Source organism: Heteronotia binoei, chromosome 18 (genome assembly GCF_032191835.1).
Source record: "Heteronotia binoei isolate CCM8104 ecotype False Entrance Well chromosome 18, APGP_CSIRO_Hbin_v1, whole genome shotgun sequence".
In the NCBI taxonomy this organism is placed as follows: domain Eukaryota; kingdom Metazoa; phylum Chordata; class Lepidosauria; order Squamata; family Gekkonidae; genus Heteronotia; species Heteronotia binoei.
The window spans coordinates 51,376,932-51,398,728 of NC_083240.1; the positions used below are offsets into that span (position 1 = coordinate 51,376,932).

Here is a 21,797-nt window from a genome sequence, read left to right on the forward strand (position 1 = left end):
CAGTTTGGGCAAGTCCAGTTCTACAGTCACTTGGTTGATCACCCTCTTTATTTTAAAAGGTCCCAGGAACTTGTAGGCTAGTTTCTTGGAGTTCTGCGGCAATGGCAAGTTCTTAGTTGAAAGAAACACCATCTCCCCCACTTTGAAATCCCAGCTTGGGCTGTGCTTTTTGTCAAACTGGGCTTTGTAATCCCTTTTGGCCACCTCCAGGTTTTCCTGGATTATTTTCCAAGTCTTTTCCAGGTGGCCCCACCACTGCTGACAGTCTGTGAGCTTAGAATCGTCTGCCCCCCCTGGCAGCAAAGGGAACGGCTTCCCCTCATAACCATTAACCGCCTGAAAGGGAGTCATTTTAGTGGAACTGTGAAGGCTGTTGTTATATCCATACTCTGCAAATGGTAGCAGCTCTACCCAGTTTGACTGTTGGAAGTTTATATAGCACCTTAGGTACTGCTCTAGAAGCCCGTTCACCCGCTCACTTTGTCCGTCGGTCTGTGGGTGGTAGGCTGAACTCAGTCCTTGCTCCATTTCCGCCAATTTGCAAAACTCCCGCCAGAAGTTGGCAATGAACTGTGGCCCACGGTCGCTAATGACCTTATCGGGGAATGAGTGGACCCGGACCACGTGCAGGAAGAATAAGTATGCCAATTCCTTAGCCGTGGGTAATTTACGGCACGGAACGAAGTGAGCCTGCTTAGAAAACGTGTCCACCAGGACGAGGATCACTGTCCCCCCCCCGGGAGGGGGGCAGCTCTACAATAAAGTCCATTGACACCACTGACCAGGGCCTCTCCATCGTGGGGAGGGGTTGCAGTTGTCCCGGCACTTTACCGCCCCCTTCTTTTGGCCATGAGGCATGTTGGGCAGGTTTGCACAAAATCAGAAATGTCCTTTTTCATTTGGGGCCACCAAAACTGCCGGTTCACCAGGTGGAGGGTTTTTACGTAACCGAAGTGACCGGAGAGCTTGTTAGTGTGGCAATGTTGTAAGACTTCCAACCGCAAACTCTTGGGGACGTAGTTTCCCTTTGTAATACCAGAACCCCCTTCACCTTTCAGTAGTCCATCTGGTCGGTCCTCTCCCTCCTTCTCGCTTTCCACTATCAGTCTATTCCCCCCCCCCCAAGGATCTGGATTTTTGGGTTTTGCTTTTGACCGGGTTTGCACCACTCCAGCCACTGCTTCAGGGGGTATTAGGAAGTCTATTACTTCCTCTCGCTGGCTCTCGTGCTGCGGAAGCCTCGAGACGGCGTCAGCTAGAAAATTTTTCGCTCCGGGGATGTGCCACAGGGCGAAGTCAAATTTGGCAAAGAAGCCTGCCCAGCGGATCTGCTTCCCCATTAGTTTACGGCGCCCTATGAGCGCTTCCAAATTTTTATGGTCTGTCCAAATTTTGAATGGCACCCGCGCCCCCTCCAAACAGGACCTCCAAGTTTTTAATGCGAAAGTTACGGCGAACGCTTCCTTGTCCCACACTGACCAATTGCGTTGCTCTTGGGAAAATTTTTTAGAGATGTAGGCGCATGGCCGTAGTTGGCCCCCTCATCTTTCTGCATTAATATGGCTCCTACGGCCACGTCAGAAGCGTCACATTGAACCGCAAAAGTCTTAAGCTCGTTAGGGTGCACTAGCACCGGTTCGCTTGTGAACAGTCTCTTAAGGGTGTCGAATGCCTTCTGGCACTCTCGGGTCCAGATCAGTTTGGCGCACGGCTTTTTAGCTTCCAGTCCCTTCCCCTTTGTCTTTAGGAGGTCCGTGAGGGGTAGGGCCACTTTGGCGAACCCCTGAATGAACGACCTATAGAAATTTGCTAACCCGAGAAATGATTGTAGCTGTCTACGTGTCCTCGGGGGTTCCCAGTCTAGCACTGCTTGTATTTTAGCCGGGTCCATGGCTAAGCCTTTTCTGGACACTCTGAACCCTAGGTAGTCCAGTTCCTCCTTATGGAACTCACATTTAGACAGCTTAGCGTACAGTTTGTTCTGATACAGGGTGGTCAGGACCTTCCACACCAGTTTCACATGCGAAGGGAGGTCCTTGGAATAAATAATGATGTCATCCAGGTACACCACCATCCCTTGTACAGGTATTCCCTCAGCACTTCATTGATGAAGTTCATGAGCACCCCCGGGGCCCCTTGTAGTCCGAAAGGCATCACTAGGTACTCGAACTGGCCCATAGGAGTGCTGAAAGCTGTCTTCCATTCATTCCCTTCCTTAATCCTTACTCGGAAGTAGGCGTCTCGTAGGTCCAGCTTGGTAAAGATGGCCCCTTCTGAGACGGTGCTTAATAAGTCCTTAATTAGGGGATCGGGTAGGCGTTGGACATGGAAATCCTGTTTATCCCACGAAAGTCAGTACAAAGTCTAAGGCTCCCGTCCTTCTTCTTTTGAAAGAGGACTGGGGCGGCGTGAGGCGCCGTGGTGGGGCAGATGAAACCCCACTTGAGGTTCTTCTCCAATTACTTCCTTAATTCCGCTTTCTCCGCCCACCCCATGGAATACAGCTTCGCCTTGGGGAGGGACTGGCCTGGGATTAGTTCAATGGCGCAGTCCGTGTCCCGGTGGGGAGGGGTAGTTCATCGGCCTCAACCTCGCTAAATGCCCCCCACAGGTCCCGGTACTCATGAGGGATGGTTTGGACTTCTTCGACCGACATGCACAGGCTCTCGTTCTTCGGCGGGACTTTGGGGCCCTATTGCTCCCGCCAGAGGTGAGACTTGCAGCGCCTGTTGGTGAAGTCTATGGTTTGTTCCCCCCACTGGATGTCTGGTTGGTGCCTGGCTAGCCATCCTACTCTGAGCACCAGGTCAAAGGAAGAGGAGGGGGCGATCACAAAAATTTCCAAGTCCCAGTGATCGTCGATCCCCACGGGGATCCTTTGGGTTTCTTCCACACAGGGCTCGCCCTTCATCACTGTCAGGTCCATTTGCTCAAACTGGATCGGTCAGGGGAGGGGTTCTCAGGGCAATTCTAGCATTTCTACCAGTCGGGGGGTTATGATCTCTCTTGTACACCCTGAATCTATGAAGGCTCTGGCATGCACGAATCTCTTCAGTTTCACATTCAATAAAGTCAATGGGACAAACAAAAGGGAGCCAGATATGCTCACCCTCAGCGGTGCCGTGACTTCAACGACCTGCCATCCGGCACTCATCAGTGCAGGTTGTTCCCATTTCCCGACGGCTCGGTTTCCCAGAGGTCCTCTCCTAGGTCTTCGAGCATTATAGAATCCTCGTCTAACACCATCGATAGAGCGGTGCTGCTCTGACTCGGCTCCTTAGGTCTGGTTGGTTTCTTGGCCCCCATCGGTCCCAGCTTGGGGGTCAGGGGCGGCCCACGGGGAGGGGGCTCTGGGCAGCTGGCCACCAGGTGGTTCGGGTCTCCGCACCGGTAGCATTTGCAGGTCGATGGAGGGGGTTTCGCCGCTCCCCCTCCCCCCTGGCCCTTTTTGGCCTCCGTCTTTGCACTGGGCTTAGCCTCCCATCTGGGTTTGCCCCTTTGCTGCTGCTGGCGTTGGAGGGCCACCATCTTCATGTTGCTTTCGACTTTGCCCGCTAGTTGTATCCACCCGACCAACGTGGTGGGTCTCGCTTGTCCCAGGGCCCGATCCAGCAAACTAGCATTTAGGCCCCATCAGTAGGCCATTATTTTCATCATCTTGCACCAGCCCCGGATCTTGGCGCAGTGGGTCCAGAACTCGGTAGTTTATTCCCGGATGGTCATCATCCCCTGCTGTAGGTTCTGGAGTGTCGCGATGGTCCTGGTCTCTTGTAGCGGGTCCTCGTACTGAGACAGCAGGGCTTTGAGGAAGTCCCCTACAGTGTCTAGCTCGGGTCCCCTGGTCTCGTACAGGCTCACGTACCATCTTTGGGCAGCCCCCTTCATCTTTGACCCCAAGTAGTCCACTCGGCTGAACTCATCTGGGAAGGTATCCCCCCAGTAGTGCATGTAGCTGTTTGCTTGAATGATGAAGTACTCCACTCCCTCTGGGTTCCCGTCAAACGTAGCATCTAGTTCTCGGGACTTCGCTCGCCTCCCCGGCCCGGCTGGGACGCCCGGGGCGGCCGGAGCTGCTGGCGCCGCCGGTGCAGTCGGGGGTGCCGCGGGTGGCAGCCGAGCCAGTCTTCCGACTCCCCCCATCAGGGCCCGGTCGATCTGCTTCTGGACTTCTTGCAGCACCAGGGCCATGTTCTCCTTCATTTCACGCCTCAGGTCTCGGGCTAGGGTGGACACCTCTCCCCTTAATGCCTCGGCAGGTTCCGGGCCCTTTGGCGAAGGCTCGTCATCCTCATCCTCCGACTCCGATCCCTGTTGCCAGTCGTCGGGGTTGGGGGAGTGCTCCCCTTTGTACATGCCCGGTGGCGAATTGCTGCCGTCCCCTGGGTTCCCCTTTGGGCCCGGTTGGTTGAGGATGGCCTCGTGCCAGATCGCGGCCTCGTCCATTAGGGTGGTTGAGGTGCGGGGGCACCACGCTCTTGGGGTTATGAAGTGTTCTTGTATGTGCGTCGTCACCCCTAGCTTGGCCAGACTCCTTTCAGTAACGTGCCTCACCGGGGATCTCGGGATGTCGATCGGTTCTGAAGGCTCTCGGTCGCCGGGTGCTTTTTCAGCCATCCGCTACAAAGTTACCCGCACTGATAAACCTTCGTAGGGGATCAGTTCCAAAATGTCAGGTGGGGGTTCATTGAAGCTCACAAGTAAGCAGACTTGATATTTTGAAACAAAGTTGCATTTATTGGATACTTCAGAGTTACTCCAGGCTTGGCAGGCATTGGAACTGATGGAGATCAGTTCGAATCACTGGCATTTAACATTCTACATCAAAGCGATTGCTTCTACCCCTCATTTCCCAAAACAAAAGGTTGCTTTTGCATGTGAGAATTTTCCCAACGCTCCCCCCTTATCTTTTCAGTTGGTGGTTACATTTCCTGGAGGCAATGTCCTTGCTGCCTCTGAGGAGGAGGTGAGAATCTGGCACATACTGTCTACTTCAAAGAGACCTTGGCAACCTTTGATATTCCTGGGAAGATACTCTCTACTTCCCCCCCCCCTCCCTCGTTACTATCCCGGTCCCTGTGTTAGTGAGCGTTTCTAGGCATTGATCAATATGGTTAGTAACAGCGTTTAGCAATATTGTATATGAACAGAACCTGACACCTGGCTTCTTGGCATCTTTTTTTTTTTGAGGCCATTGCCAGGGGTTTTGTTCTACTAGGACATTTGCTGGCAATGTGGTTCTCCCCCCCCCCCCCGAAACATTTGTTGTTGTTGTTCAGTCACACAGTCAAGTCTAACTCTTTGCAACCCCATGGACAAAGTCACGCCAGGCCCACCATCCTCTGAAGTCTGCTCAAATTCATGTTTGTTACATCAGTAACACTGTCCAGCCATCTCATCTTTTGCCTTCCCCTTCTTTTTTTGCCTTCTGTCTTTCCCAGCATCAGGATCTTCTCCAGGGAGTGCTCCCTTCTCATTTGGTGGCCAAAGTATTTGAGCTTCAGCTTCAGCATCTGACCTTCCAGGGAACAGTCTGGGTTGATTTCCCTTAGGAGTGACTGATTGGATCATCTTGCAATCCAAGGGACTCTCAAGATTCTTCTCCAGCACCACATCTCAAAAGCATCTATTCTTCTGCGCTCAGCCTTCCTTATGGTCCAGATCTCACAGCCATACATTACTACTGGGAATACCATCGCTTTGACCATACGGACTTTTGTTGGCAGGGTGATGTCTCTACTTTTTATTATACTGCCCAGGTTTGCCATAGCTGTCCTTCCAAGGAGCAAACGTCTTTTAATTTCATGGCTGCAGTCGCCATCTGCAATGATCTTGGATCCCAGAAATGTGAAGTCTGTCACTATTTCCATATCTTCCCCTTCTATCTTCCAAGGTGTGATGGGGCCAGATGCCATGATCTTAGTTTTTTTGATGTTGAGTTTCAAGCCTACTTTTGTGCTCTCCTTTTTCACCCTCTACAAGAGGTTCTTTAGGTCCTCACTTTCTGCTTTTAGAGTAGTGTCATCTGCATATCTGAGGTTGTTGATGTTTTTCCCAGCAATCTTAATTCCAGTTTGTGTTTCATCCAGGCCAGCATTCCTCGTGATGTACTCTGCATATAAATTAAATAAGCAGGGTGACAATATAGATCCTTGTCAAACTCCTTTTCCTATTCTAAACCAATCAGTTGTTCCATATCCCATTCTGACAGTTGCTTCTTGACCCTTATACAGGTTTCTCAGGAGACGTGTGAGGTGAAACATAGCCTTTACTTTACTTGCCTTTCGGTTGTCAGGACAGGAGATTTTTTTTTGTGGAGGTCTTCTTCCTGGATCGGTGCTCATGGCTACCATTGGTGCCAGTGCAGGTTCACCATGCATTGTCAGTTCTCCACTTTTCAAGCCATTTGAATCCATCCCACTAGTGAAGTAGGGTTGTCTTGCATTAGGGTTTGCCCATATAGTCCCAAATTCAAGCCTTTCTTGAATAAGTCAATCTTCATGCTTTTGTTCCACCCATGCACTTTTGTGGTGTGGTCTCTGAACTCAGCAGCATATTCGCAGACAGACTTGCTCCCTTACTTCAGGTCAAGAGCTGCCCGAGCCTACATCTCTTGAAGTAGGTCCTCAAATTGGACTTGCAGGGCATGTAGGAACTGCCAAGCTGTTTGTAGTTTAGGGGCTCATGTTTCATAGATTGTAACGTACCAGCTCACCACTGCTCCTTCTCAGCCTGACCCTAGGTGGTTCACTTTGGGGGCTTCAGATGGTAAGTGATTCTCCCACTCTCTTATGTAGCCTCTTGCCTGCACATGAAATACCCCAACACCTTGGGGTTTCCGTTGAACTTGATGACCAGGCCCCCTGGGGAGACCAGTGCTAACGAGATGATTGATACTTCAGGTGTGATGGGTGTGGCAGGTGCAGGAACTGGTCCACCTGGTACTCCTCTCGCTGGTCCTTGAGGCTGAGCTGGTGGGCCCTGGGGTTGAACTTGCAGTTGTGCCGGTATCTGCAGCTGGAGTGGTGGCTGCTGCTGGGGGGCCCCAGTGACTGGTCCAGCTAGTCCCCTTATCCAGAAGATATTTGCTAACTCACATCATCTCTTCTCTGACTTGGGTGGTCTGCTTGTGCATCTCATCCATGGCCCTTTGAAGTTTGGCATCGAGTAATCAACTCTCAGCCCTTGGTCTCATCAGTGCCCCACCAATGGCACCCATCTCACTCTCTGAGTTGCTGCTGGATCCCCAGGCACAGTGCTCCTCACAGGCCCTGGAGAGGCGGGAATGCCAGGCTTTGGGGGTTCATGATGGCTATACCTCCCAGCCACTGGTAATCCTCAGTTTTTCCCAGGTAGTTATGAATCTGCGCGGTGCCTCAGCTGGTATTTTTGGCTCTTTGGCTGATCTGTTTGGGTGCCCAGACCCATGCTGCCTTCATCACCTGACATCTCAGTGGATAGTTGGTATGAGGTTGGGGAAGAAAGTGTTCCAGCAATATGTCAAGTACTGCACAATTTTCACTAGTCAGCACTCCTTCATTGTTGAATAAAGGTAGTTTATTGAATGAGTTAGACAGTTACAGCTGCAGGCTGTCTCTTGCTGAAACTAAACTTTTTAGATAGAAGGTTGGGCCCATTCATTATACATTCAAAATGTAAAGCACCAAAATCTACCACTTGCATCCCCCAGCTAATATTCCAGGCCCCCTGAGTATGAAGAAACAAAAGTGTAAAAGTCACTGGGAGTCAGATAACATTGTGTGGTCTTGGAGCAACAGCGTTCCCATTCCCAGGGTTGAAATGGTTACTTAATATGGTGCAGACAGAACAGAGTTAGCAAGAATATACTGATAAGCTAAGCAGGACCCAGAAAAGTTACATGAAGTTATTAGCCACTCAAATCATGGCAAGAGGCTGTTGGCGTATTTGCTGGTATGCTCTGGATTTGTGAGGCTTAAGAATAGACAGCACATGGACTTGCGCTAACTTGTGCATTAGACTCCAGGCTGAAGTCTTACTAGCAAGCATATGCTGACAGAGGCACTCTTGGCACGTCTTCCCTCTGAGTTCCACCATATACCAAGGGGATGATTTCCCATGGGAACACCTCCTCATCAATGACTTCAGTGAGACAGGAATTCCAGTCTCCTCAGCTCATTCAATGAGGTGCCAGAAGACTGCAGATCTCACATAGCATTCTGGAATCCAATAGGATCCATTAATCACCATGGGTGAACATAAATCAGCTCATCACCTAGACAGGGAGGAGTGGGAATGTCCAGCTGGGCCATAGCACCTCTTTTTTTGAGATCAGATCCACATTCACCTCCATGCCAAAAACCAAGTCCAGGGTGTGGCCTGCTTGATGTGTGAGGCCTGAAACAATTTGGTAGAGTTCCAGTGCTGCCATGAAGGACACCATGTCTGCAGCCTGAGTGGAGGTGTCAAATCCATCCACATGGACATTAAAATCCCCACAAATTAATGTGGGAATTCCAAGGCCCACTTGGCAACTGCCTCCATTTTAGACCCAGAAGGTTATCTGTTGGTGAGCTAGGTGGTCGGTACACTAGATAGTCACACTCTATTAGGCATCCCACACTAGACCAACATGTTCAACCCCTGTGATCTTCAGGATGGGGAGTGGTTTGAAGGAGAAAACCTCCTGGATGATCAAAGTCATTAGCTCTCGAACTATCCTCAATTAAAATAGACCTCCAGGATTCTCAAAAGGGTGGTTTTATTGATAGGATCAGTAGCAATACACATCTATGTCAGATCTGGGTCACCTGAGAGGTGGCCAGAGTTTTATACTCTGTCCAGGGCCATTATGCAGCCTACCAAATCTTACAGTGCAAAAGCCCATGCAAAGCAATACAAAGTGGTTCACACCATCATCTCTCCCCTCCCAGACAATGAGCAGTTGAAGCTGGCTCTGAGATGAGATAAGACAGCCTTGAGAAGGCAGCTCCAAACCTCTCCACAGGATTGAAACAAATACTTATAACTGTTACACAGACAGAGCAAAGGAGGCACAATCCACACTCCCCCATGTTTCCAAATCATGGAAGCAAGTCAGTGTACAGTAATCTACAAATGGCAAGAGCATTTGACAACCCCACCTGCTGCCCCTGAGTTTGAGACTGATAGAGAACTGGAGGGGCAAGTTCTCTTAAGGCAACTGTCTCACCCTCCTGAATCCAGGTCTCATTCACACAGGACAGATCCATATTCTGGGGTGCAAGATAATCTTGCAGCCCCCTGGTCTTGTTATTAATGGACCTGGCATTGCACAACAGCATTGTCAAAGAGGAGTTCACAATCCATGCCTTCACACCAACATTTTTTTGGGATGGGATAAAGGTTGAAAAGGGACAAAGCATATCCACATCTCTGCCCTCTTCTCTATACAAAGACCTTCTCCCACTGCCATATCTCCATTTGCCCTGGGTAACTGGTATCTCCAGTCCAGAGTTGGCACCCAAAGTTTCTCCATCCCCCCTCCTCTCTCACCTCCCACCCACCACCTATATCCAGAATATAACAAAAATTAGTCCATAATATATTCCCAAATTACACTCACTAGTTAATATCTCAGCTAATTAGATAGATCCAAGCAGGCAGCCGTGTTGGTCTGAAGCAGTTGGACAAAGCAGGAGTCAAGTTGCACTTTTAAGACCAACCAATTTTTATTTAGAACGTAAGCTTTCGTGTGCTCTTAAGCACACTTCATCAGACGAGGAATCCAGCACAGTGAGCAAAGCCATACATAGCTGAGCAGAGCCATACATAGCTGGTAGGCAGTGGCCCAGAATGCAACATGGTACAGATTTAAGAACCAATGACAGTGAAGTAAAATTATCTAATAGCAGTGGTTTAGAATGTAAAATGGTACAATGACAGAATAGTAAAATTAACAAATTGAGCAAACCTTTGATCTGAGTAGCATGAGCATGCGAAAGCAACAAAACAGTAGTATGTCAAAATGTGAGATTGTCTGTCAATGACAATGGGAGATGGGTTCAATATATGTAATGGAATAAGCAACCAAAATCCCTGTTTGAGTGTGTCAATACAGCTAAAAGAGAAATACATTGGATAGTGATGTTCTTGTATTCCTTTTTCCTATGGCAAACTAGAATTATGTTTACATGTTAAAAAGTAAATTAGATGGACAAGAACATCACTATCCAATGTATACATATCCAGGTCCTTCAACCTTTCCTCATAGGAGTTGATCTCCAGACCCTTCCTATGGATATGATACAGCTTGTCTGTATCCATCTTAAATTGTGGTGCCCAAAATTTAACACAATACTCTAGGTGTGGTCTAACCAGAGCAGAGTAAAGTGATACCATCAATTCACATGATTTGGATACTATTCTTCTGTGGATACAGCCCAAAATCACATTTGCCTTTTTAGCTACTGGATCACACTGCTGACTCATGTTCAGTCTATGGTCCATTAAGACCCTTATATCCTTTTCATACATATTACTGCCAAGACAATTTTTTATGTGCAATTACTGTTTATTAATTTTTTCATTTATCATTTTGCTTAAATATGAGGAAGAGAGGAAGACAATTTTTAAGTCACTGTAAGGTATATAAATGGTAGAGTTCTTCAAAAATACAAGTCACAGAATTATGAGAAACCAGTTTTAAGAAATTGCCTATAGTTATTACAAGCAAGTTAAGCATACATTAATCTTTTTGTTTCATTTTATATTGGTGTATATTTGGGCCAAATATTTTGTTCCTCATTGTTTGCAGTTGTTTTTGTAGACATGGTTTATAAAGTATGCATATTGTATGGTTTTGACAAGTCATTGAGATTTCATTTCTAGCTATAAATGATTTAAGTTGGGTCTAGTGGGACCCAAAGTGCTGTACAATGGTGATCATTCATCCTGTATGTTATCCTCACAACAACTTTGTGACTGGCCCAAGTTGAGCTTGTGAAGGAGGGGGGATGAGAATAAGTATGCATACAACTGTACTTCTACTGTATAATGACATCATAAAAACAAACTATTGAAAATCTAAAAAAAAAGTTTGCCCTCTTAATCAACAAACTTAATGTATTTCAGCCCACTATACCTCATCCCATTGTCTGATGAAGTGTGCTTAGAGAGCACACGAAAGTTTACGTTCTGAATAAAACTTAGTTGGTCTTAAAGGTGCAACTTGACTCCTGCTTTGTTCAACTGCTTCAGACCAACACGGCTGCCCACTTGGATCTTTTAAAAAATCTGTGCAAAACCTACTAGTAACCACCAAAGGATATTTAAATTTTGGAGTATCTTGAAAGCAGCTGTCACAGTACCATTGAACTTCACAGTACAATTGTGTATTGTATGAAGTAATTCCTTCCCACCAAATGCAAAAGGGGAGAAAGATTATAAGCTAAAGCTATTGCTTTCTACTGCTGACCATTCTACCTAACTATATGCAGCAGACATCAATTCTGACTAATGGCAGCTATTGAAGAATTTGTACCACAAGAGCTGTTGGTAGGCCTGTGCCAGGTCCAGCTTCCCGAAGATCTTAGACCCCGCTAGGGCAGCCAAGACGTGGCTCACCACCGGCACTGGGTAGGGGTTATCCTGCAGTGCCTTATTTATTGTGCACTTATAGTCGGCACAGATCCGCACCTCCCCGTTTGGCTTGATCGGGGTTACGATGGGAGTCTCCCAGGTGGCGTAGTCCACCGGCTCCAGGACCCCTTGGGCAGTGAGGCGGTCTAGTTCGGCCTCTATTTTTGGTTTTAAGGTGAACGGAACCCGCCTCGCCTTGAGCCGGATCGGCCTGACCGTCGGGTCTAGTGGTAGGGAGATGGCCGGCCCTTTGTAGCTCCCCAGGGAGCCGTCGAACATGTCTGGGAACTCATGGCATATCTCCCCGAACCCCCTGGGTGTTAGGGTTTGCCCCACCCCCTCCAAGCGGATCCCCAAGGGCTTGAACCACGCCAGTCCTAGCAGGGTGGTAAGCTGGCGCTTTACCACCAGGATGTCCAGCGGGCCGTAGAAGGACCCCCGCTCGACTTGCACCCGGGCCCACCCCACGATTTGCACTGGATTCTTCTGAAAGTCCCGGAGAATGAAGTCCGCCGGCCTTAATTGAAGCTGCTGGCGGGGGCACAGTTTCCTCAGGGTCTCCTCTGCTATAATGGAAATGGAGGAACCTGAGTCCACCTCCATTTGGCAGGGGTTCCCTTCGATGAGGACCGCCATTTTGATCTTGTCGGGGGTGGCGAGGGGCAAGTTCAGTACCTGTAGGGTTGTGGAGGCTGTGGAGTGGAACTCCACCGACTCGTGGTGCGTGGTCGGCCTCCGGCGGTTGGGCTTGGCTCGGCAAGCCCTTGCAATGTGGCCGGTCTTTCCGCAACTCCGGCAGTCCCAGGTCCGGTACTGGCAGTCCCTTCTGTCGTGGGGGTCGCCGCAGCTGGCGCACTTGGGGGCTGGTGGTCTCTCCGCCGCTGGGGATCGTTCGGCTGCTCGGGGTCGTTGTGGCGCGCGGTTGGTTGCCCCTGCCGGGCGGCACAGCTGGAACGCTTCTCCCTCGTCCGGACAGTCGGGGTCCAGCTCCTCGTGGTGGACCGCGTCGGCCCTCGCCTTGGGGAAGGTCCTCGCGGTTCTCTCGAACGCCACGGCTTCGCTGAAGGCGCTCTGCAGGGTGAGCTCTTCCTTCGCGAAGAGCCTCTGTTGGAGCCTCTCGTCGCGGAGGCCCCACGTGAATCGATCGGCCAGGGTCTCTTCCAGCCGAGGAAAGTTGCAGTTTCCCGCAATCTGGCGTAGGGCCGCCAGATAGTCGGCGGCCGATTCTCCTGCTGCTTGGTCTCGCTGGTGGAAAAGGAACCGGCGGGCCACCCGAGATGGTTGGGGCAGGAAATGGCCAGTGAGGAGCCTGATGATCTCCGCGAAGGACTTCTCGGTGAGTTTTGCGGGGGCCGAGAGACCCTTGGCGATCTCGAACGTGGCCGCCCCACAGACACTCAGGAGAACGTCCCTCTTCATGCTGTCCTCTGTGATTCTATTGGCCCTCAAGTAGCATTCAACCCGTTCTGCGTAGGACTCCCAGCCCTCGGGATTCGCGGGGTTGAACGGCTCGATGTGACTGGTGGTACCGCTCTGGGTTGCCATGGTGGCGATGGCGGCGGTCGTGACCCGTGGGTTGCCCTGTCTCCGGTGTAGCTGACGTGGCTAGAATCCCACCTTCGTCGCCACTGTAATGTACTGAAACAGGAGACGTTGGTAGGGCAACATGCTTTAATGGTGGCACGTTACAAGAGAGAGAACACGCGGGCCGGGTCCCGCTTATGTACAACTCCGGGAACCTCCCTCCTGACAGGCCAGTCCAATCCTGGCCTGTAGAACTTCCCGCCACAGCTGGTGATTGGCTGGGAGTTCGTGCCCTGCACTGAGCAGCCCGGGGACAGCCCGGTCGCTCCGCGCAGGGTCGCGCTGGCTGGTTTTATGTTATCGCGTTATTGCGTTGTATCGTTATCTCGATACACTACAGACTGACCAAGAGAGAGATCTTGGAATCATAGTAGATAACTTACAGAAAACGTTGAGACAGTTTGCAACTGCAATTTAAAAGGCCAAGGCCAAGCTGAGGATTTTTAGGAAGGGAATTGAAAACAAATCAGGCAGTATCATAATGCCCCTGCATAAATCGATGGTGTGACCTCATTTGGAGTACTGTGTGCAATTGTGGTCACCACACCTAAAATATATATATATATATATAGCATTGGGAAAATTGCCAAAAAGGGCAATTAGAATGATTAAAGGTTGAAACACTTTCCCTATGAAGAAAGGTTAAAGTGCTTGGGGCTCTTGAGCTTGGAGAAACGTTGACTGAGGGGTGACATGATAGAGGTTTACAAGATTATTCATGGGATAGAGAAGATAGAGAAAGAAGTACTTTTCTGCCTTTCTCACAGTACGAGAACTTGTGGGCACTCAACGAAATTGCTGAGCATTCGGGTTAGAACAGATAAAGAAAGTACTACTGCACCAAAAGAGTGATTAACACATGGAATTCACTGCCACAGGAGGTGGCAGCGGCTACAGACATAGACAGCTTCAAGAGGGGATTTGATAGACATATGGAGCAGAGGTCCACCAGTGGCTATTAGCCACAGTGTATTGTTGGAACTCTCTGGCTGGGGCAGGCGATGCTCTGAATTCTTGCTTCTTGGGAAGGCAACAGTGTGAGGGGCCCCACTCCTGATCACACTGCTGTAATGCTCTCTATATGGGGCTACCCTTGACACTGACTCGGAAACTACAGTTAGTACTGAATGCTGCGGCACGGCTGTTAATGAGGCTCCCTCGATGGGAGCACATTCAGCCAGTGCTGAAAGAGCTGCACTGGCTACCTATTGTGTTCCGAATCCGTTTCAAGGTGTTGGAATAGTTTTTTAAAATTTTAATTGTATTAATGTTTTATAGATTTTATTGACTTGTTTTAAATTGTGTAAACGACTGTTGTAAGCTGCCCTGAGTCCGCTTGCGGAGAGGGCGAGATAAAAGTCTAATGTAAATAAATAAATAAATATGATCAGTTTATGGTCTACTAAGACCCTTTTAGTACATACTACTAACAAGACAAGTCTCCCACATCCTATAATTTTTCATTGGATTTTTTCCTACCTAAATGCAGAACTTTACAGTAATCACTGTTAAAATTCATTTTACTTGGTTTAGCCCAGTTTTCCAGCCTGAAGATCATCCTGTATCCTGTCTGTGTCTTCTACTATATATGTGAGCCCTCCCAATTTAGTTGCATCCCCAAATTTAAAAAGTATTCCCTCTATTCCTTCATCCAAATCATTGATAAAGATGTTGAGCAAAACAGGTCCCAGGACAGATCCTTGAGGCACTCCACTTGTCAGTTCTCTCCAAGAGGATAAGGAATCATCAAGTACTCTTTGGGTTCAATCTGTTAACCAGTTATAGATCCACCTAATGGTAACAGATCCAAACCACATTTTACCAACTTGTCAACAAGGATAGTATGTGGAACCTTATAAAAGCCTTACTGAAATCAAGATAAACAATGTTTTATAGCATTCCCCTGATCCAGCAAGGTAATAACTTTCTCAAAAAAGGAGATAAGGTTAGTCTGACATAACTTGTTCTTGAAAAACCCATTCTGGCTCTTAGTAACCATAGCCATACTTGCTAAATGCTCAAGGTCTGACTGTTTAATTATATGTTCTAAAACATTTCCAGGTATAGACGTCAAGCTGACAGGTAGGTAGTTACCCAGATCCTCCTTTTGCATCTTCTTTTCTCCTTCTTGTCTTAACTTACTTAATAATAAGGTGCTCTGTTTCCCCCCCCACCATTGGTCTTCATATAAATAAAGAATCATCTAGTTGGCTATTGAAGATGATCTAGCAAAGTGATTATTATTCATGTTTTTCTTTCTTTCCAGGAGATGGTCAAGTTGATTTTGATGAATTCATGACAATCCTTGGTCCAAAACTGGTGTCATCGGAAGGGCGGGATGGTTTTCTGGGAAACACAATTGACAGCATATTCTGGCAGGTAGGTGGTGGTGATGAGACTGAGAAAGCTGCTTGGCAAACAGACATCAACAACCCAGAAAATGTGTTGCTTCCCTTGACTCTGGTGGATAATATAGGTTGTTTTCAAGTGGAGTATAAAAGGTTGTTTTCAAGAGTGAACTGAAGAGAGTTGTCATGGGTGACAACGACTGCACTGAGCCCCTGCCCAAGTTGGCAGCACCAGCAGACTTGCTGGCAGCTGGCCCCTCTGACTCCTTGAGAGTTGACAGCTTGCTGCCACCAGTGCCTGAGCCAGTAACCCCTGCACGTAGCTTAGCAACAGCCGACGAGATACAGGTGCGAGCAGGTGTGGAGCTGTGGGTGGCTCAGTGGAGGAAGCAGCTCCACAGGGACTTAGCAACTCACTGCTGAGATGCACATTTGTGGGGAAGGCAGACGCTGAGCCCTGAGTACTGACAGGAACTGCGCCGCCCACTAATCACCACTAATTGGAGCACCACCAGAGACCCTTATAGCCCCTGATCGGGGTTGGGCTCTCCATGGATATAATATAATGGGTTCAACGCATGGAAGAGGCAAGGCAGTACTGATAATCAGCTCTTTATTAGATATAGCATAATATAGGGCTGCACTATAAAACTAGCTACTGGGCCAACAGGCCCAACTATATATACATTCCAGGTTCCCGCGTTAGCATTCTATTGGACCATTCAAACCAGCAGGGCAGCGGGGATTTGGATCCTACTGCCCATTGTTTCGGAGTCCCCAAGCTAAGGCCTAAAAGGCTCCAATGAGCCAGGCAAGAACTCCATATACTAAACACATTACTGATTACATATATTTATTTATTTATTTATTTGGAATTTATATTCCGCCCTTCCCACCAGGTGGCTCAGGGCGGCTTACAACATGTATAACAATGGAAGCAACACATTGCACTCACACTGACCTTGCATCACTGACTCTTGCTTCTGCTTAGACTTCCAGTTTCCTCTGCTCTTGCTTCGGATGATGACTCTCTTGGACTCTTGTCTCAGTTTCTGTTCTGCCTCTCTCTGCTACGACCTCCAACCGAACCTGGACTCTGCTCCCTGACCCTGCCCAGCCTCTGACAAGGGCCCTTATTTAGGAAGTTATTTTACTAGACATATAGAGGAATTAAGAGCTACACAGCTGACAGGCCCCTTCCCTTCCCATCCTCTGTGCCCCTACTCACCCCACCATCTGCCTGCCTGCTCCTTCCCCATGGCTGACTTGGGCATCGTTACACCACCATCCATTCACCAGCATACCAAAACCCTTACCCAACGTTGCTGGGCAGTTAAAAGTAAACCCTATACAACTGGGTCTAAGGAAAGTTTGTGACAATTGCCTCTTCCCACAGAATAATTTAGAAAAATCCCAGCAGGAACTCATTTGCATATCAGGCCACGCCGCCTGATGCCAACCCAGCTGGAACTGTGTTCCTGCTCAAAAAAAGCCCTGCCTGTATTAGAAATGTGACCTGGGGGATTCTCACAGCATCCCTGGGATCAAGAGCCTGGCCCTGCTGTCAGCATCCAGGACTGTGTCTGTGTAGACCCCTCCCACCCCCCGGTTTGTTGTTGCAGTTTTGCAGGGGCTACTCAGGAAGTCTCTTGGGAAGGGCTCAGGCTTGTGCCATTTACAGCTGGTGGCTGTTCCCCACGCTGCAAGGGAGGCAATCCCAGGCATAGATGGCATTTCTCCTGTGGGCTCCCTGGGAGGCCTCTCAGCCTCACTCTGTAACGGTGTAAATATTGGCCTCATTCTAAAAAATGAAAAATTATGGAAATCAAAATGATTTAATTATCACAAAGAGCATAACTGAAAATGGAGTTAAAGTTGCTTGCCAGTGGAGTGGGCAGCCTGGCGACAGGACAACGTGGAGCCACTGATGGAGCAGCGTCACAATTTCCCTGGCTTGTCAGGGTTGACTATACCTCAGCTTGATTGTGGGAGAGTGTTCCCAGCACTGCTGTGGCAAAAGCTGAGAGATTTAGGATAAGGGTATGAGAAACATGGAGCTTGAGGGGTGGATGATGTGATGTCACTTCTGGCTGCACTCTAAACTGGTTCCCCTAGTTCCTGTGGTCTTTGCCAAGAAGACTAAGTGTCAGGTACAAGTCCCTGACAAAGATTTCTTTTAAACGTGTGGTTCAGAAACAGCCTAAAGATTTTCCTAATGGTATTGTCATTGCTGGTCAGTGGTCAATGATCCAAAGCATAGTCATATATCCACAACAATATAGAATCATAAAGTTGGAAGGAACCTCCAGGGTCATCTAGTCCAACCCCCTGCACAATTCAGAAAACCGACACATACCTACCCCAAATTCACAGGATCTTCATCTCTGTCAGATGGCCATCTAGTCTCTGTTTAAAAACCTCCAAGGAAGGAGAGCCCACCACCTCCCGAGGAAGCCTGTTCCACTGAGGAATCGCTCTAACGGTCAGGAAGTTCTTCCTAATGTTGAGCCAGAAACTCTTTTGATTTAATTTCAAACCATTGGTTCTGGTCCTACCTTCTGGGGCCATAGAAAACAATTCTACACCATCCTCTATATGACAGCCCTTCAAGTACTTGATGGTGATCATATCACCTCTCAGCCACCTCCTCTCCAGGCTAAACATCCCCAGCTCCTTCAACCTTTCCTCATAGGACTTGGTCTCCAAACCCCTCACCATGTTCGTCACCCTCCTCTGGACCCGTTCCAGCTTGTCTATATCCTTCTTAAAATGTGGTGCCCAAAACTGAACACAATACTCTAGGTGAGGTCTTACCAGAGCAGAGCAAAGTGATACTATCACATCATGTGCTCTGGACACTATACTTCTGTTGATACTGCCCAAAACTGCATTTGCCTTTTTAGCCACCGCATCACACTGTTGACTCATGTTCAGCGTATGATCCACTAAGACTCCTAGATGCTTTTCGCACATACTACTGCTAAGACAAGTCTCTCCCATCCTACAACTATGCATGAATTTTTCCTACCGAAATGCAGAACTTTACATTTATCCCTGTTAAAACTCATTTTATTGGTTTAGCCCAGTTTTCCAGCCTATCAAGGTCATCCTGGATCCTGTTTCTGTCTTCTACTGTATTTGCAACCCCTCCCAACTTAGTATCATCAGCAAATTTAATAAGCATTCCCTCTATTCCTTCATCCAAATCATTTATAAAGATATTGAATAAAGCAGGTCCCATGACAGATCCTTGAGGAACTCCACTTGTCGCTCCTCTCCAAGAGGATGAGGAACCATTCACAAGCACTCTTTGGGTGCGATCTGTCAACCAGTTACAGATCCACCTAATGGTAACAGGATCCAAACCACATTTTACCAACTTGTCAACAAGGACAGTATGTGGAACCTTATCAAAAGCCTTACTGAAATCAAGATAAATGATGTCTACAGCATTCCCCTGATTCAGCAAGGTTGTCACTTTCTCAAAAAAAGAGATCAGGTTAGTCTGACATGACTTGTTCTTGAGAAACCCATGCTGGCTCTTAGTAATCACATCCATTCTTTCTAAATGTTCCAGGACCGACTGTTTGATGATTTGTTCTAAAACTTTTCCAGATATAGACATCAAGCTGACGGGTCGGTAGTTACCCGGATCGTCTTTTTTTCCCTTCTTGAAGATGGGGACAACATTTGCCCGCCTTCTATCTTCCAGCACCTCTCCTGTTCGCCAAGAATTCTCAAAAATAATAGCCAGAGGCTCTGAAATTATATCCGCAAGTTCTTTTAGATGCAATTGGATGCAATTCATCTGGCCCTGAGGACTTAGTTTCATTTAAAGAAACTAGGTGTTTATGTACTACCCCTATGCTGATCCTAGGTTGGAACTTCATACCCTCCTTATATGTTCTGTTTTTGCCACGTTGAGCACCATTTCCGTCAGAAGAGAAGACTGAGGAAAAGTAGGAATTGAGCAGTTCCACCCTCTCTTCATTACCCGTTACGATTTCACTTTCCTGCTCTCACAATGGGCTTACCATGTCCTTTCTCTTTTTCTTACTCTGAACTTAAGAAAAGAACCCTTTTTTGTTGTTTTTAGCATATTTAACCAGCCTAAGCTCATACTGAGCTTTAGCTTTCCTAACATTTTCTCTACAAGCACTGGTGATTTGTTTATATTCATCTTGGTTATAAGGCCCTCCTTCCATTTCCTAAAGGAGTCTTTTTTATTTCTCAAGTTTTTAGAGAGCTGTTTATGGAGCCGACTCGGCTTTATGTATTCATAAAATGTATGTATTTATGTATTGTTTTATGTATTCATGCCTGTATTAATCCATATATTATCAATATTTGCTAACCTTCATATATATTCATTATATCCTCTTATGCAGTTATGTAGAATAGTATTGGTAACATATGAAGCCATAATAGGGGGTGACTTATTGTGGAATGCAAGGGCCTAATCTTGTCTCCCTGGTAACAGAAGATAGGTACCAACGGAAGATGTCTGCATAGCTGGAATGTGAGTTTAGAGGAAAGCAGCACCAGGGTCTGGGAACTAATTCCAAGACTTCTGGGCGGGAGACATTTAACTGGGAAAAATGATGGGCCATTATCCTGTAGCCTATATTTGGGCTGTACTTATTGTCAGCCTGGCAAGACAAGTAGTCTTGGGTCCACCTGCTACAAGTGTTTGCTGCCTGATTCTTCATTAAAAATTTCTGTTGCATTCACTCAAGAAGTCTTGTGACAGATTCTGGGCAAAACCTGACACTAAGGGAAATCCCTAGAGCATCATTTTGTGGCAGCTGTTTTTCCCCCTCCTCAGTTCCTCCAGGGCCAGAAATCTGGGCTGGGATCCAGTCATTCTCTTTGCCAGGCAGGTAAATGGGAGGCCTCTTGGAATCAGATTACACATGATTCAAAGTGCTTTTTTCAGAGTATGTGTTACTTTTGCACCATGCTCAGAATTTACTTGATAAAACTGTGGCTCTGAGGTATCAGGTATAGGAACATATGCGTAACATAAAATTAAGAATGATGGAATACAAACACATTCAACAACCACATTGGTGGGGGGAAGGTAAGCTGAGCTCAAGGCCTTGCATTTACCCTTGCAGTCTTTCATCTGCTCTGCATCTCATCTAGTGCTCATGCAACTAGTGCCAGATGCTGGCATGCCAAAGTTGTATATGTAACAGCATTGAACCACATATCAGCACATTTCAGACCAGCTCTTAGTGCATGCAAGACTGCTTAGGAGTGTTCTCTTTGCCCACCCATGCAACAGTTAAACCAGGCTTCATAGCTCACACAAGCAGAACTTTTGCCACAGCCAAACACTGGCAGATCATGAGAAAGAGGGCAGGAAGGGCTGCATCAGAGCTTAGTTCTTGTGGCCCTTTCTGACACACACAAGCAATTGCTGTTCACCACTTTAGGGTCAGGCAGTAATTTTTCTCCAGGCCAAAAAACCCAGGCACCCTCAGGAGGTCCACCAGTGGGGCCAGGACACTAGAAGTGCCAATCACGCTATTTCTGTATGTTAGATCAATACATTTATTGGCACCCAATTATGCTCACTCTGTATTAGAAGCTTCTCTTTCCTATAATGGCATTTCAAAGCTGGCTTCCCCCCGCCCTCCGCTTTCGCACCTTTCTTTTCTTTTCTCACCTCTGGGTAGAAAATGTAGGAATCCAAGTAACTTTGATGATAGAAAGAAAAAAGGTGCCTCCCCCGAATTGTTCCCATTCATACCGCTTATCAAGAGATGCAGGAAAGTATGAGAACCAGGGAAGTTATAACCGCATAATAGCAACGGATAGTATCTGTAGCAATTCACAATGGTATCATACACGAGGTATCATACCTTGAGCCAACAACGGATTATCAATAAAACGAGTCTTTGTATCAAACAACTGCTGGTTTATTCGAAATACCGATGCTTGACAAGAAGCCCTTTCACTGTGCCCCCCCCCCGAACCAAGAATATAGAGCATCCCTGCCCCAAATAGAGAGTTCCATCAATACGCTATGGCTAATAGCCACTCATGGACCTCTGCTCCAGATGTCGATCCAATCCCCTCTTAAAGCTGGCTATGCTTGTAGCCGCCACCACCTCCTGTGGCAGCGAATTCCATGTGTTAATTACCCTTTGGGTGAAGAAGGACTTCCTTTTTTCAGTTCTAACCCAACTGCTCAGCAATTTCATTGAATGTCCATGAGTTCTCATATTGTGAGAAAGGGAGAAAAGTACTTCTTTACCATATCTA

At 47.7% G+C, this 21,797-nt stretch overlaps 1 protein-coding gene across 2 annotated transcripts in view; it reads left to right on the plus strand.

Moving 5' to 3' along the window:
* CALN1 (calneuron 1) overlaps positions 1-21,797 on the plus strand; it is a 458,034-nt gene that overhangs the window by 226,333 nt on the left and 209,904 nt on the right. For both annotated transcript variants that reach the window (XM_060259445.1, XM_060259447.1), the window contains exon 4: positions 15,446-15,558. In XM_060259445.1, coding sequence (XP_060115428.1) covers positions 15,446-15,558 — 113 coding nt within the window. The remainder of the gene's footprint in view (positions 1-15,445; positions 15,559-21,797) is intronic.